Source organism: Polypterus senegalus, chromosome 16 (assembly GCF_016835505.1).
Source record: "Polypterus senegalus isolate Bchr_013 chromosome 16, ASM1683550v1, whole genome shotgun sequence".
NCBI lineage: Eukaryota > Metazoa > Chordata > Cladistia > Polypteriformes > Polypteridae > Polypterus > Polypterus senegalus.
The window spans coordinates 9,263,785-9,283,602 of record NC_053169.1 but is presented as its reverse complement, the minus strand read 5'-3'; the positions used below and the strand labels follow the sequence as shown (position 1 = coordinate 9,283,602).

At 39.9% G+C, this 19,818-nt stretch overlaps 1 protein-coding gene across 1 annotated transcript in view; it reads right to left on the bottom strand.

The window, feature by feature from the left end:
* Positions 1-19,818, bottom strand: part of prim2 (DNA primase subunit 2) — a 438,807-nt gene that overhangs the window by 377,086 nt on the left and 41,903 nt on the right. The window contains exon 6 of the mRNA XM_039738199.1: positions 36-131. Within this exon, the coding sequence (XP_039594133.1) occupies positions 36-131 (96 nt within the window). The remainder of the gene's footprint in view (positions 1-35; positions 132-19,818) is intronic.

Sequence of the window (19,818 nt, the reverse complement as noted above, 5' to 3'; positions counted from 1 at the left end):
CTAAAAATAAGATATTTTTTTTTATTTCAACTCACCTTATAAATCTCCATTTCTTCAAGTCTTACACCTGATATGTTCACATTGGAACTGATGATCGAGGGTTTCACAATCCTCTTTTCTTCTTCATTGATCTTAAAAAAAAAAAAAAAGAACAGAATCTTCATAAATATGATGTAAAAATGCATTTTGTTTGCATCTTGTGTGTTGTTTGGTTAAAAAAGCACACTAAGTGTAACACGCATTGGAATAAAACTAAGATACAATTGAGTCTAACTGGTTTCACAAACTTTAATCAAAACAGAGAAACCAAATTACACATGAGTGAAGTTTTCTTTGTGAAATAAAGCAAAATTGTTAAATATGTACATTTCTTTCTTGAAAACTAGGGGGCTTCTCCCCTTGCTCGCTTCATTTGCCAAAAACCCCCACCAGCGCTACACGCTGTTGTGAAGAGGGGGGGCTGAACGCACACCAAGGAGACGCAGTCGCTCCTCCAAAACCCCCGCTTAAATGGTGATACAATGGGAAATAAATACATCTTTTTTACCTCCTCTTTGCTCGATCAGCTGCTGCCGTACCGCGTGATATGCATTTCGTGCAGTGCTTCAAACTCTTAAAAGCCTGCACAGCAGCTGTCCTTTTGTCTCACTGCCTTGTCTCTCTTCCCCCCCAGACATCCTCAAACACTATTCGATTTCTTTTCACTGTTCCGTTATTTCACCGAGTAATTAATATTTGCCGTTTGTTTGCACTAATGCGATCTTTACTCTCATTTTTGTGAGACTTTCGAATTTTCCTACTTCCATCATCTCTAACCTGCTCTGCATGTGTATCACAGGACTTGCTTCCAAAGGTTGTAAGTAGGACGTGACTTGACCGTCTCACGGGACGTGAAAGTGTCTCTCTGTCTATCTTTAAGAGATCACGTCTCGTCACAGGAAAAAGTCTTGTATCGTCACAAGACTTTTTTTATAATGGAGAGTTATTCAAAGTAACCTATTTTCTGGTCTTGTGTACTCATTTATTTTTCTGTTTTTGGGCAATAAAGCTAATTCAATTCAAAATTTGTTTGTTTTTTTTCTCTCTCAACCAAGCAGAATCAGTACATTTACTATTTTCAAAAGTTCAATGAGCAAACCCTGTTGGCTATTACAAAACAATAATCAGTAACATGATGCACATTCTTATGAGAAAAACAAATAAGACTAAAAGATAATTAAAACTGCATTAGATATTTTCACAAATACATTGTGGCGCACGGTCGGGACGCCCCTTTGGCACTGGATAAGGGGAAGCAGCCATGGGATGCACATTACGTCCCCCGGAACACTTGGTGGCTGCCCCCCGGGTTGCATCGGGGTCACAATTATGTACACTGGAGTTCATCCCTTTTGGGCTCCGTGGCCACCGCCGGGGGAGCTGCATGGCTTAATGAGCCCATGTGGGCTGGAAAGCAGCCACACCCAGAAGTGCAGCCTGAATTAGGTTAATTATCACCTGAACACTTCTGGGTGGGCTATATAAGAAGCCAGCAGCCACCACTCCAGGCACCAGAGACGGGAGGAGGAGGAGGACAAAGCTGCCTGGGAGGAGTGGAGGAAGAAGAAGAGTGTGTTGTGGACGTGACCGTCATCATCAAGTCCTTCCATGAGAACCCCGAATACAATGAGGACTGATCATTTATGTTAGGTAGAATGCCTAGAGGGGGCTGGCTGGGTGGTTTCGTGGCGTCGGGCCCCCTGCAGATTTTATTTTTTCTCCAGCCATCTGGAGTTTTATTTGTTTTTTCTGTCCTCCCTGGCCATTGGACGTTACTTTTATTCTATGTTAATTAGTGGTCTCTTATTTTTTTCTCTTTCTTCATCATGTAAAGCACTTTGAGCTACATTATTTGTATGGAAATGTGCTATATAAAAAAAGGTTGTTGTTTTCTTTTCTGTGTTTTGTGGACTGTGTAGGGCCTGTGGCACACAGGGAAGACGTGCCTCACGGCTGAAGAAAAATAAATCTTTTTGTTTATTTTTACCTGTGCCTCCATTGTCAGTCTGTGTCGGGTTGACGCCTATATAGCACCTTTGCCACAACATACTGTATATTATTTTGTGTGTGTACATACATTTATTGTGCACATATATTTTTTCATCCACCTAATCCAATTTAAGATAAAGGTCGAGACCAACTTTTTTTACTTGTTAACTGAAGTTCAACTGGCCTTGTGTGTTAGAACTGAAAAACGTAAAATATGAAAAAGGCAACAATGGATAAAAGGAAAAAACTTGCGTTGAAATACAATATGTGTCATACTCTATTCAGCTTGTCTTTAAACAAACATGGTAAATATGATCTTGGGCCAGGACAGTGCCTCAGTGTTTAGCAAAGCTGCCTCATGGACCCAATACCCTGGGCTTCAAATCCAACACATGTACTCTCGTTTGTAAAACGTTGAGTAGATTTGAGCGTGAAAACACCATAAAACAGGAAAAGGCGTATGGCAAAAAAAAAAAAAAAAAAATCTGACTTACCCACACTAAATGAAAACTGGATGTAGCCATGTCAGTTAGCTAATGGCTTCCAGCACAACAGGCAGGATAGAGCTGAAGCTTTGCTGAAATATTCCTGACCTATTGACCAGTTCTCTGACAAGTGACAACAGGTAGCCAATATAAACTGCTGAAACACCAAAACCGTTTTTTCAGTGCAAATACACTTTTAATTAAATTAAAAGATTTACCACTTTTGAGGTTTGATATGATTACAATGTCAATGCACATTCTAATAACGGCTCAGTGATAGGATTTGTTATGCGCTTGAGTCTTCACTTAGCTGGTTAACCCTAATATCCTCACTTGATTGAGAGGATTGTCATTTCCCAGTTTCTCTTAAATGCTGCCCAAGGGCACCGCAGAGTTGTCGTAAATATCTGCACATTCTCCCATCAAGTTTTCTTTGATAAATCCTGACATTTGCATGGAAATCTGCAAAACACATTTAGAGCCCCTTTTCATGTGTATGCATGTTTTATAAATCTGAACCCTGGTCGCTTTTAATGAAGAATCTTCACATTCCTTTCATGTCTACATGGACTTTTCCATGGGTAAAGTACTCTGAAGTTTCCCCACCCTGATATCTCAAAAGATTTCAATGTTAGGTTAAATGGCAATTCTAAATATAACCTGTATGAGTGAACATACTATATTGAGTGCATACATGAGTGGGTCCTGTGAAAGACTTACACTCCATCTTGAATTCTTTCCTGTCTGCGCCCATACGCTCTTGGGATAGCATCTGGGTCTCCAAGACTCTGAATTAGGTTTGACAATGCTATTTTACAAATGCTAATATTTTCTTATCCTTTTTATTCTTTGTTGCATGACACTATTGTATTGATGTTACGAAAGAACAATAGTGCAGAGCAGGAATTGACAGACCTTTTTTATTTTCTTTGGAAAAGGGCCGTCTATGGCTTTTCCAAAGTCATTCAGTCAGTCTCAAAGAGTCTGCTAGCAGTTTAATTTTATTAAAGCCTCATATTTGTAAAACCTCATGTCTGACATTTTGACAAACCACTCTGGAAAACAGATACTGTATATAGAGCGACTTGTAAAAAAAGAGAAGCTATAAGTAAAGCTTTTCTATTTTAGCACCTAAGCTGAAATCTCTTAACTGTAGTCAGAGCACAATTAAAAAAACTTTCAGCTCATCATTAACCTCATTTCACAAGTCCTTATAGGTTGTGCTTCAACCAATTCTCGATTTATAACAGTGGTCACACGCACTGGATATTTCTTTCTTAGGTCTATGACCACGTCTTCTGTGTTCTTCACATTTTGCCCAAGAATGTAATTAAAGAATCATAAAAAAACAACTCTGATGTCTTGCTGTTAGAAAACACACCTCCAATGAAGTGTCATCTTTTAAAAATCTCACCAAAGCAGCGAGTGTGTGAATTACACATGAAGCTCAGCACTTGTGTACAAAATGTTCAGTACTGTTAAGAAACCTTAGTTTTCAATGGTGAACGTGCGAAAAGTATTCAGGGGTAACAAAGCGGTGTTAAATCTTAATTGCTGGCTCCAAGTCACAATAAAACTGTAGAGACAGAGAATTAGTTTTAAATTATCCCCAAGTTCTGTCAACTTCTTTGCATGCAGAACAGAACAAGGCCACAGGTAAATATCAATTAAAAATATTTTCTGCAGATTATGAAGTTCCTCCAGATGTTTAAAGATAAGATATCAGACCACAGATTCTCAAAAGTATTTTTCTGCTCAGCAGGCATACTATTTTCAGTCAATGAGAGCTGTAATCTCCAGGACAAGGTGATTTTATAGAATCTGGTTAAAACTACAAACAATTAGTGTTATATTACATTTGAAACAAGCATCTTTTGGCACTGTCCCATACATTTTACCTTAAGGTTTTTCTTCTTATGATCATTGAAAATATACAAAGAAAAACACATTAAATCTAAGTAACAGAAGAGTTAAAACTACATGTACAGGTAAAATTTTGTAACAACGAACTGCCAGGGACCTAAAAAATATTTTGTTGTAATGAAAATTTTGCTGTAATGCGATTCTGTACTTGTTGCTATTGTGCTTTCTTTAACTTGCGCCCAGGTGTTTGTAATCATTTCAATAGCTTCTTTCTCGTTAATTTTAATCTTCTCCTGTCTACAAGTTATGTTGACGAGAATTTTTCTCAGCATTTCCTTGCGATAATACACTTTCAGGGTGCGAATGATACCCAAATTAAATGGCTGAAGCATTGCTGTGCAATTGGGTGAGAGGAATTCAACGCAAATATTATCTAAATGCGGATGCATGCTGTGGGCAGCACAGTTATCAATCAGAAGCTGAATCACCCTTTTCTCCTTCATATTGTGAGGTTTCTGAACTCTTTTGGGATCCCCCCCACTCCCCAACCAACAGGAACGTCACGCTGAAGTGCGTCCCGAAGCGCGATTGCCGCGTCTGTGGAAGATTGTTTGTCTGTTGCCAGGGCAACATCAGGCTCATACTGCTGCAGTGAAGCGCCACAGAAGCGAATCCTAAAAGATCGTGTGGTCGTGCTATAAGTCCCTGTCTTACACCCCAAAACACGAGGCTGAGTCTCAGTACTTGAGCGACACCAGCTTTATTCAGCTTGAAACAGGAACAGCAGGGTTATTTATTGTAGCGGGATAAACAGACACAGCAGTCAGGCAGGGTTGTGACCAGATCAGTGGCCAAGTAATCCTGTTCCCTGCATGTGCAATGTTCCTTTTCACCAATCGAGATTTTTTTCGGTTTTCTTCGGTGGCGAGCTGCTGTTGCTCTGGAAATGGATAAACAGTCTTCCACCAACGCGGTGATCGGAGTTCGGGACGCTCCTCGGCGTGTTATCCAGTTGATGGAGGTCCCAAGAGAGTTTACAAACCTCACATTTTCTTGAATGAATGCCGCATTAACAGGAATGTTTCTTGAACGAGCCTCACTGAACCACATAAAAACTGCTTTTTCGGCGTCTTCAAATGCAGCAGGTCGCATATTGTTGCAACCTGAGATTTTTCTTCTTTTTTTGCTCGGTCTTTCGAGAAAGTTGACAGTGTCGATGGCGAAATTCCGAATTCACTTGCAACATCTTTTTTCTTTTTGTCGCAATCGGGAGCTGCAAAAATGTAAAGTTTTTTTTTTTCTAATATGAACTGTTTATTGTTTTTTCATGCCTGCCGCTTCAATAGGAGGGGGACACTAAGTTAAATTCCAATGGATGTTTTTCAAATTTTCTCGAGCAATAAGCAAAAGGTATCACTAAAAACCACCGAAAACAAAATCAGCAAAAAAAACACAGTACAAGGAAAGTTTTGTTTTTTTAAACAATGTTTCTGTTAGGGGATCGTTGTGCACAACTGAGCTGCAGCCACAGAACTAACTGCTCTGTGGATGATTCATTCAAGCATTTCAAGGTCACTTTGTTGTAATAGAAGCATCTACTGAATGTACTTCATAGTAACGAGATTTCTATAGACTCGTGTCATATGGGGAAACTGTCGGAACCATAAAAATACTTTGTTGTAATGGAATTTTACCTGTATGTGGTAGAGTAGGCATTTTTGCATATCACTCTGACCATGACAATAAGACAAATAAAAAAACAACAAAGTTTACAGCCAGGGTGTTGAAGGGGTCCGGTTTGGTGGACTCAGGATTGGGTCACTGCTTTTTGCAGATGATGTTGTCCTGTTTGCTTCATCAGGCCGTGATCTTCAGCTCTCTGGATCGGTTCGCAGCTGAGTGTGAAGCGGCTGGGATGAGAATCAGCACCTCCAAATCCGAGAGCATGGTCCTCAGCCGGAAAAGGGTGGAGTGCCCTCTCAGGGTTGGGGGAGAGATCCTGCCCCAAGTGGAGGAGTTCAAGTATCTCGGGGTCTTGTTCACGAGTGAGGGAAGAATGGAGCGTGAGATCGACAGGCGGATCGGTGCGACATCCGCAGTGATGCGGGCTCTGCATCGGTCTGTCGTGGTGAAAAAGGAGCTGAGTCGTAAGGCAAAGCTCTCAATTTACCAGTCGATCTACGCTCCTACCCTCACCTATGGTCATGAGCTATGGGTAGTGACCGAAAGAACGAGATCGCGAATACAAGCGGCTGAAATGAGTTTCCTCCGCAGAGTGTCTGGGCTTTCCCTTAAAGATAGGGTAAGGAGCTCAGTCATCCGGGAGGGGCTCAGAGTAGAGCCGCTGCTCCTCCGCATCGAGAGGAGTCAGATGAGGTGGCTCGGGCATCTGATCAGAATGCCTCCTGGACGCCTCCCTGGAGAGGTGTTCCGGGCACGTCCAACCGGGAGGAGGCCCCGGGGAAGACCCAGGACACACTGGAGGGACTATGTCTCCCAGCTGGCCTGGGAACGCCTTGGGATTCTCCCGGAAGAGCTGGAAGAAGTGGCCGGGGAGAGGGAAGTCTGGGCCTCTCTGCTTAAGCTGCTGCCCCCGCGACCCGACCTCGGATAAGCAGAAGAGGATGGATGGATGGACAAAGTTTACTAATGTTTACTAGAGGACGATGCTAAAAGGTAAGACATAAAAGAACCAGCTCAAAAACTTAACTCCAAGCCAGCTAACTCACACAACTGGGGACACCTTGCAGACCAAAAGTAGTTTTTACAGTTCTTCATACGGTGCAGACTGCTCTGTGTTCTCTCTCTGTCTCTTCTCCGCAGCTTTCCACACTCCCTTCCAGAAAGCCTTTGCATAAACCTGCCTCCTAAATTAAAGTGGTTTAATTAAAAGTTTAAAGAAAACGGCCATAAAAAACCCACTACAATTTCCATTCTATCCATCCTTGAGTTGCTTCCAGGGCGGGGGGTGATTAGACTGCAGTCTTTTCATAAGGATCCCAGGGTCCCAACACCCCGATATCAAATAGACTTTTTAAGAGTTGGGCCTGTGCATTAATGAAAGCTCTATGGCTGCCTCATCTTTGAAACCAGACAGGAGGACTCAATTAGTACTACTGTGGTTCATTCTTTCTACCTGTCAGTTTGGGAGATATAATCCAGCCTCCCTCAAGGATGACAGTTCCTTGTGCATTTTGCAGTAAAAATGTATAGCTGTACTCAGACAACCAATGTAACTACAGGTTTAATTCCTACCATTGTCTCAATGAAAAATCAGTCCATGCAGTCATCTAAAATTTTCTTAAACAGCTGCCCTCAAAAATTTTGAGAATGTTCAGACATACAGGGACAAATATTTCAGTCCATGTGCTTTAATGATCAGATGCTGAATTACGTCAGTGGTATGAAGTCTTGGTCTGGAGGGCCACAGTGATGGTAGCGTTATATTATAATTAAATTTTCTTAATTAAAATGCAATTCCTGGTACTAATGAAGACTGTAAATGAATTAGGTTGCCACTTAAAAAATTAACTGAGTGTATATTTTATTATACCAAGATAATCAAGAACCCTTTTAGACTGTATTCACTTTTCTCTTATTTGTGTATTAAAGCCTGAAGGAAATCTTTTGGTAAATACATTGATTTTTTTAAACAATATTTCTGATACATATAAAGGTTATGTTTCTTTAGGTTTTACTGCTGCATTCAGTTTTTAACTCAATGTAAATCACATAATATTTCAGTTATAGAATGTAATGCTGTGTCATTTATCTGTGAACTAAAATTAATTTTCCCTTGGGAGGAAAATAAATGCACAGTAATTAGCATACTTAATTTGTAAAGAACATACAAGGGAGCAAATGATTCCTGGTTAGCTGGTGGTTAAAGTGTTAAAATCTGTGTTTTAACCAACTACCATTTAAGGGTACTGGGCAATAATGCCACCAGACTAAAAAAGAGCAGAATGGGGTAAGCATTGTCTCATGAGTATGTAATAGAATTTGTGACTTGTTCTGATTTATTTATTTTTTTATACAGAGAAGTAACAACCACCCCATCATTTATTTTGGAGACAGCAGGGAGTGGACAAGCCATTTAATTAAACCAGATACTTAATTTCCTTATAGCCTAGAGCCTATAATAGAAAATATAGCCAAAAGGGATTTCACGGTCAAGATTACCCTCCTCCAGTTATACTCCTAACTTCAGTATAAGGACAATAAAACAGACTATTGCCACTTAGCAAATATTGCATAGTAACAACAGCTTGTAACTTAAACCGATGTGGGTACTTGTTATGAGCCCTTCAAGGCATGAGCCTCATCTCACGTGTTATAAATACATCCAATGCACCCAAGATCTGATAATAATGTTTGTGTAAAAAAATGTTTTGTAAAAATCTTGCACCTCAAGAGCAAACATTAATGAAAAGCAATGGTAGGTATAAATAAATGCACTTGAGACCAGAATTATAGCAAACAACTTAACTGCTAGAGTTCAGAAAGATTATTCAAGACAGTATGGGCTGATGCATAATTTTCCATTTGCACACATACCAAAAAAGATCAACAGTCAGTGTCAAGAGGAGCATAATTTTCAGCAAATAAAATTTATTCACTTGCTCATCTTGCTGCATATTCATGCACTGGCTGATTCGCAAACTACTTAATGACATTTTCCAGTTTTCAAGCAGATAAAGCGTAAAACACACACAGCACTAACAAGCCTTGTGTTAGTGTGCCGCAAGCTTTTTCACCTACTTTGTCATGAAAATGAAGAAGTACATGGCAATAAATCAACTCTTTCTCTCATCCAGAAAACGATGACTAAGTGCTACACACTGGGAACTCTTAATTTTGTGCTCCTGAAGAGAACATTTTCCCATTTGCTGAGAACTAGATTGCTTACCTCCTTGGAGACTGACATTAAAGACTGACTTCCTTTAAAACTGTCACTTTATTTCTTGTATAACCCTACAGAAAACATGTCCATCACTGCCGAGTAGAATACATGGCTGTTCATCAAAGTACCACACACTTTGTGACATACTGTAATACAAACAAAACTGTAAACATCATGATTCCTTTAATTAATGCAATAATGAAATGCGCAATTCATGCCTAAAAGGAACTTCTATTTAGAAAATATAAAAACAAAGTGGCACGGTAAATTGTTCAGCTCATTCATTCTCAAACCACTTAAATTAAATTCTGGGATGGTGGGGGGTGTCTGCACCTATCTAGGAATTGCTGAGCATTTTATTTCCATATAAAGGATAACAGTAGGACACAATAATTAATATTAGGACACTGCATACTACAGACTGCTGATTCTCACTACAGGACTGGATTATGTTTAAACAAGCTTCATGGTTGCTCTGATCGGCCAAGGACACTTTAGGCATCATGGTCAAAGGTTTTTGGGGCATCGGGACAAAGTCTGCTCTAGTACCTTTAAATTATGAGCTTAAGGGCAAAATGAAAGCTTGAGATGTCAATAGCGCTGATGCTTTTTTTTTTTAAAATGACTCCCAGGTTTTCACTTGAAATACCACCTCCAGCCAGAAGGTGGCAGGTCTTAAGACTACAAAAAGATGCCAGATGTTACAGAAATAAAATATCAACATAATAGAATCTGTTAGCAAAAATCTGATTTGCTGAAGCTCACTCAAGTAAATGGTTCATCTACAGTTCTTGGGGCTGATCCTCCAATTATCTGTGAGCCACCCAGTCTCACCGAGATTGCACAGGTGGTGAACGAGCGGAGGGTAGGGAAGGCTGCAGGGATTTGCGGTATACAGGGTGAACTTCTCCAGGCTGGTGGCAAGGTTGTGGTCCTGGCATTGCAAGCAATCTTTGCTTTCATTTGGGAGACGGGCATCAACTCAACTGATTGGAAAATAGGACTTGTCATCCCTATCTGAAAAGGGAACGGTGGTCACCTAGATTGCAGCAACTACAAGGGGATAACACTGCTCTCTGTGTTGGGTGAGGTCTTTGCTAGGTTCAACCTCAATAGAATCCATGATCACCTGCTCACTTACCAGTGACCTGAGCAGTCTGGTTTTATGCCTAAGAAGTCTACCATCAACTGCATCCTGGCACTGAGGGTTCTCATCAAGTGCAAACACGAATATCAGCAGAGTTTCTTAGCAGCCTTTGTTGATTTTCGTAAAGCATATGACTCAGTTGATTGAGCTGCCCTGTAGGAACATTCCCGAGATTTGTGGTATCTCCCAAAAAGCTGCTGCTGGATACCATGGCCAGCCTTTACCCCAGTACTGTGAGTGCTGTGCACAGTGGAGGCAGAACCTCTGCGTTTTTCCCTAGTTGATTCAGAGGTTTGTCAAGGGTGTATTCTGCTCCTACTCTGTTCAATACTTGCATGGATTAGGCAGGGTTCAGGGATCCAGTGGCTGTAGGGCATCTGTTGGTAAAGAGAGATTCACTGATCGAGAGAGTGAGCAAGGAGTCTGAGTGTCTGTGCTTGCAAGATCCATGCCTTTAATGTCATCTTGGGCACAGCCATCAACAGTGTGTCTGTCTGTAGGGAGAATGTCATCCTCATCGAGAGGTTTACTAACCTCGGCAGTGACATTCGTGTCTCTGGTGACTACCTTCCTATGAAGTTAGTAGATGGAAAACGGTGTGCACCAATACTGATATCTCTGCAAAAAGACGAAGGTCCAAGTCTTTTATAGTCCTTGTGCTTCCTGTTTTACTATACTGTATAGTTGTGAGACATGGATGCTATCCAGGGACCTGAGATGAAGACTGGACTCCTTCGGTACTGTGTCTCTTCGGAGAATTCTTGGGTGCCATTGGTTTGACTTTGTTTTGCTCACGGAGTCCCAAATGAGGCACATTAACTGTATTGTGAGAAAGCATCAGTTCTGCCACTATAGCCATGTGGCTCTATTCCCAGAGAGTGATCCGGCTCGCAGGAACCTCATTCCTGAGGATCCCAAGTGTCTAGATCAGGCTAAGGGGACGCCCATGTAACATCTGGCTGAGGCAGATACGATGGTCATTTCTGGAGGGTGGGACTGGACCGCATGTCTATCTGGGAGGTTGCCAACGAGGATCCCAAGCTGTTTTGTCATGTAGTGGGTGTGGTAATGTGCCGTACCAGTGCAACCATTATTCACTAAAAGTCCACAAACAAATGATTTAACCAAAATACAGTTGGACATTCATCAGATCTTAAGATCTAGATTTTAAGTTTATGCATCTCAACTTGTTAGAACAGAATTAAGGAACTAGTTACTGACTTTCACAGCACCAAAGAGCCCTTATGTTCGGTTACTATTCAGGGAGTGTATGACGTAGTGGTGTTGCACTCCTGCAAGTACTTGGGGGTCCACATCTATGATGCCTCTTAACACTGAGGAACTATATAAAAAAAAAAAAAAAAAAGAGCAGTGCAAGCACTTTTTTTCTTAGGAGACTGTGATTCTTTAATGGGGATAACAACATCCTTCACATATTCTATAACTTTGTGATGGCCAGTAACATCCCTTCAATAGAGGCCCACAGAATCAACAAGCCAATTAAAAAGGAAGGCGCAATTATGGGACCCATTCTTAACCACCTGGAAGGAGTAACAAAGGAGAGAAAAAAAAAAAAAACACACGAGTCCCATTATGAACAATACTCAATGCTGCAAATCCTCTCCCTGACGCACTACCACTGAGGTACTTTCAGATGACTATTTAGCAGAAGTGTGTCATGAAATGCAACTGGGGCTCCTTTATACCAACAGCAATATATGTTGTACAATGCCTTACTGCGACTGGAATTGCCAGGTCAGAAGTTGGCTTGGTCTTTAGTTTTCTTCCTTCTCAGTCATCCTAGTGTATATTTGAGAGGGTTTTGTTGTTTGTAATAATATAACAATATTATTTATTAGAGCAAGAACTTTATCCCCAAAGGGAAGATTTGGCTTTTTTACAGAATCTCATTTAAAAAAAAAAAAAAGAAATGAATTCTCTCTCTCTCTATCACACACACATGCACACACAAAATGGTCTGAACACCAGAATGATTTAAAAGAAAGAAAGAAAACTTCTGACTTGGCAGTCACAGTTATTATAGAGCTTCTGTAAAAAGCCAAATCTTCCCCGGGGGATAAATAAAGTTCTATCTATCCATTTGGGACTACTGTGAATCGAAGATGTCAGATAAATATGAAACAGTTTTATTCCTACAGGCTAAAAGCAAAGGGGACATCTCAAAAACATGTGACTTAGTCAAGTAGATGCATGAAAACATTGCACAAAATTAGGGTCTTGACCCAGGTACATTTTCAATAGCAGGAGTCAAAGAGAGATACACAAGGTATATAATATTGAGATGAACTGCACCATGTTTGTCACACATGGATCAAGAGTACGTATTTTATCAGGAGACAACATCAATTCGTTATCTGAAAATCTAATTCAAAGATCCCTTTTGCAACATGGTCTCAGATTATCTAGAGGTAAACTCTTTTGAAATCCCTGATATTGTTTAAAGATGCTATCAATATATTTAACAAAGTGAATAAAGTTCAGGCCTTCCTTGTTATCTGATTGTAATACATTCCTGAAAACAGGTCAGTAGACAAATAAATAAATAAAATTAGCTATCATAAAGCATTCTCCATTATTTTAAAACACAGAAATAAATAATAATGCTTTCTCTGTCCATCAGAAAACCCACAACCAATTTCTCAGTATCACTAACACATTTTTAAACACCTACATAACCAACTGTCTTATTGTGGTCCTATTAATTTGCCTTTTCTATGTGTATTTTGTTCCATTAATTGTATCCTAATAATGGAAAATAATGAGCAGAACAGACGGCTGGTTGAAAGGCTGCAACTACTTCAGAGTCATAGCCACCAATGTGCTTATTAGTAAATAATGGATTGGATAGATAGACAGACAGACAGACAGACAGACAGATAGAAATTCAAGGCACTAAGGGGAAGATAAATAGAGTAGAATGAAAATCATGATGAAAATCTTAAAAACCAAAATACATAAACGCATGGTCCATTCTAACAAAAATTTACCAAACTTCTTTTTATAATTCCTATATTGGCCCTAAAGCACGAAAACTTGTAAATAATGTAACTGTTTGCTAAATTAGGCTAGGAGACCAATTTAAAACTGAAGTTTGCTGGCACACAAACCTGTATCCACAGGGGACCTTTAGGAATAAGTTTTAGATCCACTGTGCAATACCGTTATTTACTTTACAACTAAACACGCATGTAAACTGCACACAAAAAACATTACAGAAGGAAAAGGCATACAATAGTAAAACCAAATGCTTTTAATGGCAGCTTTCAAAATTATTCATCTGTGGGCTATCAGCGATTACGGGAACACCTAATGAATAAGAATAATCTAAAACAATCTTTTATGTACTGTAGGTGGGCCAGGTTTCAAATATTGTAGGCTCAGAACCCACTAGCAGCTTCACCTCTTTGCAATACATTAGTTCAAGTATTCAAATGCAAATTTGGGTTATAAGATTCCAATTATACGTTATAAGAGGGAAAAAAAAGAAATAAAATCCGACAACAATATTTTAATTAATATTTCATTCTTATGATCTTCCTTAAATGCCAGCAGCATTAATAGTAATTCTGATGCAAATTTGTTATAACACTTAGCTGGGTATTAATCTGTGCTTGGAGATATTCCACCACACATAGATTTTAATAGTTCCAGTAATTTTGGAAGATGTTAGTTGGCAAGCAAATACATTTCTGAATTGTTCTTGAGATGATGGAATGTCGCAGTACTCAAAGAAACTATTAATTAAAGCTTGATTATTCGTGCATTCTGAGGAGTATAGTGATGCATATAAATTCGTAAGTGGCCAATTTATTTAATTTTATTTAATAAGTATTTGATCCATCAACTGTATTCATTTCAGTAATGAGGTTATATAGTTTCCTTTTATGTATTGGGTGTGCTATAATTTTATATGCCTTTCATCCATATTTCTAAAACGAAGGATAGACTTTCAGCAGGGGTTTTTCAATATTTTTGATAAACCAGATTAAACTAAGCTTTTAGTGCAAGTCATTTTTTTGACAAAGCTAAAAAGTGATAATTAATTAGATCAGATATCTTAACCATCTTAGTATCACAGACAATAAAAAAAAACAATGATTCACCACACTTTCACAAAATGGTGAAATAATTACAAAAATAGTTAAATATACAAAACTGTGCAAAAAAAAAAAAAAATTTATATATTTCCTATAAATATCATCCTACTGTATTTTTATATATTCAGCACTGGAAATAAAGAAGCTGAATTAACTTGCTCCCATTAACAACTGTGTGCAGTTATTATCAAGTATCTGGTTTAATAAATTATTTGTAAAGTAGTAGATAAGGAAAAATGTAAAAAGACTGATAATTATTAATCTGCTCCAGTCCATGTGCATTTAGATGATATTCCCAGAAAAAATAAGAATGATCTAATGCAGAAGAATGAAAGCATGAACAAGCCGTAAGATTAAATAATTTTAATTACTGGAAAGTATTGGATTCTAATCAAGCAACTGGGTTGGGCTTGGAATAAAAATACGCAGCCACCACTGACCCTTAAGGACAAAACATGAGGACCCTTGTACTACAGTAACAACATTTACTTCAGTGCCTTTCCTTCCTGCTCCATTCCTTTTCACTTACTGTGATCATCCCCTTTCCTTTACTCACTTAACACTTCTTCAAACTCAGTTCCTTCAGTCCAACTTTAATCAGTCACTACGCAGTTTCCCTTTTAAATTTAATTTAATGTCAATTTGGAGAGGCCACCCCTTGTGATCATTACAGTCTTTGAATTCTATGCAGTCTGTGACTGGCACCAAATCTCCTGAATCACTGCTGTCTGGATGCCTGCTTTTATAATATCTTAACCCCCACACACACACACTTTATTATACTATATCACATGTTGAAATCCAGAGTTTTTGGAACGCAAAATTAGGAAAAATTGATTTGGAATTTCAGTATTTTTCACATAAACAGCTTTTGGTAAGTAAACACAGTAACTGCAAGGCTGATCTGGGCTAACAAGTGAATGTTGAACATAGAGAGTCTTTTGCATTTTTGACTTTATAAAATAGTATCAGTTTGTAATTCTTTAAGTACAACTGTTTTAAATGAAAAAAAAATTGTGTTTTGCAATCTTTTTAATAAGAAAGAAAACTCAATCTATATACTGTGTACTTGATTTGTAAATTATTTTTTGTATGGATGATACTAAAATAGTTGCTTTCAATAATCTGATAAAGCAAAATGTTACTTATGTTATATTTTGCAAAATGACCCCAGAACTTTTGTCAGTGGGAGAATTTTAAATTATAAAAAAAAACAAAAAAAAACAAAAACAGTTTGAGGCGTCCTAAAAGTCCCAGAAAGCTTGCCTAACCTACCCAGACTTAGCCTAACCCAAGCCAGCCAGCCCACAAACTCCACAGGAGGCCTTTCAAACTGAAAATACAGCCGTAGGTTTTAAAATTTAAAGTGTACTTAAAATTTCCCAAGATATATAAAAACGTACCAAAAACATCCCACTAAGGCAGGGGTGTCCAGCTCCAGTCCTGGTGGGCCACAGTGGCTGCAGGTTTTCATTCCAACCCTTTACCTAATCAGCGAGCGGTTTTCACTGCTAATTTTCTCCTTTTCCATTCATTTTAATAGCCCCATTTTAATGATTCAGTCTTCTGAATTGATTTGTTTCTTCATTAAATGGTAGCCAAACAGAAATGAGATGTGAAACGAGCCAACAGATGATGAGCTAAATTGGAATGTCAAATCCAGCCAATTTCACTCCAACCAGTTTCTTAATGAGAAGCCAGTTCTTGCTATTAATTAAAGCCATTATTGAATATCCTGACTTATTGCTGCTCTCATTCTGCCACAGCAGACTGTTGATTTTCTGTTTTTTTCTAAGACCACCATCAAGTTGTTTTGGTGACCCGAGACCTTCACTTTTCTTTATTTTCAGGTTAGCTGGTCATGTGTCTCATTATTGTTTGGCTGCTCATAAAGGAAAAAGAAACAAGTTAATCAGCAGCAAAAACAGCTCAATAATTACGAAGATGGTTAGAATGAAAAGCTGCGGCCACTGTGGCCCACCAGGACTGGAGTTGGACACCCCTGCACTAAGGAGATGTACCGCAAATTGTTTGACTTGAGAGTGATTAAAAAAACAAAATCTTTATAAAAGAAATACAGTCAGGCATCGACTTACGGCTCCATTCAGAAACGTGCCAACGTAAGTCACTGATAAATTAACCGTTGATACAGAGCAGCACAACCCAATCATCAAATCTCAGTGTTCGCATGTAGGCTCCGTATAAAAGGCAGTGTTTCACAGCCACCCAAAAGAGGGTCACAGGTTGCCATCATTGGTTCACAAGTGCGTCACTTCAGCAATCGACAGTGCTGCGCAATATGTTTGCCCATTTCCAAGACAGCTCATTTCACTAAGGGGCGGATTTCAATTGCTGCTAGTGCGTCATCAATAAATTTAAATGGGAAAAGCAGGGTAACAGGACCGTAAAGGTTGAGAAACAATGGTGTAAGGAACGGCAGTACAGACCAAATGCATTAAGAACTAGCCACATGGAGGGACCTTAAAAGGTTGGTTTTGATCAGTGTTGCTCTAAGAGTGTGCAAAATATTTAACAGGATATACGAGACTCTGTGGAATAATACAAACTGTTTCTGTTTCTTGATGGAAGAAAAAAGCGCACATTAGAAACAAAAAAAAGAAGTTCTAGTCGAGTGAACCATGACTCCAAAAAAATGCTGCATGGCACAACCAGTCGCCAGATATTGGAATTCTATGAGTGCAATGATTTTTGTTTTCTTTTCTTCTTACTTATTTCTACTTTGATAGAGAGATAGAGATACTTTATTAATCCCCAAGGGGAAATTCACATACTCCAGCAGCATACTGATAAAAACAATATTAATTAAAGAGCTATAAAAGCACAGTGCAAGTTAAAAAATGCAAGGTGGAGAGTGCGAGGCAGGTATAACAGTTTATAATCTTGTATTGGGTTAACATTTACCACTGGGGGGAATTGAAGAGTCGCATAGTGTGGGGTGAGGAACAATCTCCTCAGTCTGTCAGTGGAGCAGGATGGTGACAGCAGTCTGTCGCTGAAGCTGCTCCTCTGTCTGGAGATGATCCTGTTCAGTGGATGCAGTGGATTCTCCATGACTGACAGGAGCCTGCTCAGCGCCCGTCGCTCTGCCACGGATGTCAAACTGTCCAGCTCCGTGTCTACAATAGAGCCTGCCTTCCTCACCAGTTTGTCCAGGCGTGAGGCGTCCCTCTTCTTTATGCTACCTCCCCAGCACACCACCGCGTAGAAGAGGGCGCTCGCTACAACTGTCTGATAGAACATCTGCAGCATCTTATTGCAGATGTTGAAGGACGCCAGCCTTCTAAGGAAGTATAGTCGGCTCTGTCCTTTCTTACACAGCGCATCAGTATTGGCAGTCCAGTCCAATCCTCATCCAGCTGCACTCCCAGATATTTATTGGTCTGCACTCTCTGTACACAGTCACCTTGGATGATCACAGGGTCCATGAGGGGCCTGGTCCTCCTAAAATCCACCACCAGCTCCTTGGTTTTGCTGGTGTTCAGGTGTAGGTCATTTGAGTCGAACCATTTAACAAAGTCCTTGATTAGGTTCCTATACTCCTCCTCCTGCCCTCTTCTGATGCAGCCCACGACAGGAGTGTCGTCAGCGAATTTTTGCACGTGGCAGGACTCCGAGTTGTATTGGAAGTCTGATGTATGTTGGCTGAACAGGACTGGAGAAAGTCCAGTTCCCTGTGGCGCTCCTGTGCTGCTGACCACAATGTCAGACCTGCAGTTCCCGAGATGCACATACTGAGGTCTGTCTGTAAGATAGTCCACGATCCATGGCACCAGGTATGAATCTACTCCCATCTCTGTCAGCTTGTCCCTAAGGAGCAGAGGTTGGATGGTGTTGAAGGTGCTAGAGAAGTCCAGAAACATAATTCTTACAGCACCCCTGCCTCTGTCCAAGTGGGAGAAGGATTGGTGTAGCATACAGATGATGGCATCCTCCGCTCCCACCTTCTCCTGGTATGCAAACTGCAGAGGGTCGAGGGCAAGGCGGACCTGTGGCCTCAGGTGGTGAAGCAGCAGCCGCTCCATGGTCTTCATCACATGTGACGTCAGACCGACAGGCCGGAAGTCTTTCAGCTCACCAGGACACGTGATACCTTTGGGACTGAGGTGATACAAGATGTTTTCCAAAGCCTCGGGATTCTCCCCTGTTCCAGGCTCAGGTTGAAGATGCGCTGTAGAGGACTCCCCAGCTCCGCCGCACAGGCCTTCAGCAGTTGTGGCGATACTCCATCTGGACCCACTGCTTTGCTGGCACGAAGTCTCCTCAGCTCTCTGCTCACCTGGGCTGCTGTAATTGTGGTCATTTGCTGGTTGCAGCATTGGTGCAGGAAGAAAGACCGCTAACAGAGTGCTATCCGTGCAGCTATACCACCGCTTTGCTCACTGCATCTATACAGGAATTATCATTCAATGGCTGGCAATGCTGCCAAAAGTCATGATAAACAAGAGACATACGACCTTGGCAGCCTCTAGCAGCTGCTTTTGGCAATTTCTAGAAGTTTCTCCCTGTTGTTTTCGTATGGTCCCCAGCCATAAGAACGAATGGCTTCAACTCAGTCAGCTATAAATCAGTGTAGTATTGTATTAATTATTAATTCTAAAAGAAGGCAAACTTTTAAAAGGTGAAAGAAAAAAAAAATCAGGCAGCATGGATTGTCTTAAAAGGCAATATCCAACACACAAACCCAACTACAAGATCAAAACAATCAAATGCAATAAACAGAAGCAACAAATCAGAAACCAGGAAAACAAAATAGTAATCAGTCTTAGAACATCAATGTTGTCCAGAAATAACAAGGCAGAGGGCAATCCTTGTGCAGTAACACCACAAAACACAAGGACTCAAAGCAAAAGACGCAAAAATATTATACTTACAAATGAAATTATTCAATAACACAATACAGGGTGGAATCCTGTTATAACAAAATTCATGTGACCCTAAAAATATTTAATTATAAACAGAAATATGTATACATCGTCACCGGTGATTCATCATCTCTAATGGCAGTGGCACAAGGACTGCTCCGCTACATCTGGTAAACGGTAAACCAAGGGCAAAGTAATCGGAAGTCCTCTGAAGCATCAGGCTTACCAAGTAACGTGCTTGTCACACAATGTTTAGAACATTTACACCGGGCTTTGACTGCTTCTTAAACTGCAAAAAATATTTTATTTGAAATGAGAAGTTAGACGTAACTTTTTTTAATTTCTTGTATACATAGTATAGAGAAATAATAGGAATTGTGAAAAAATTTGA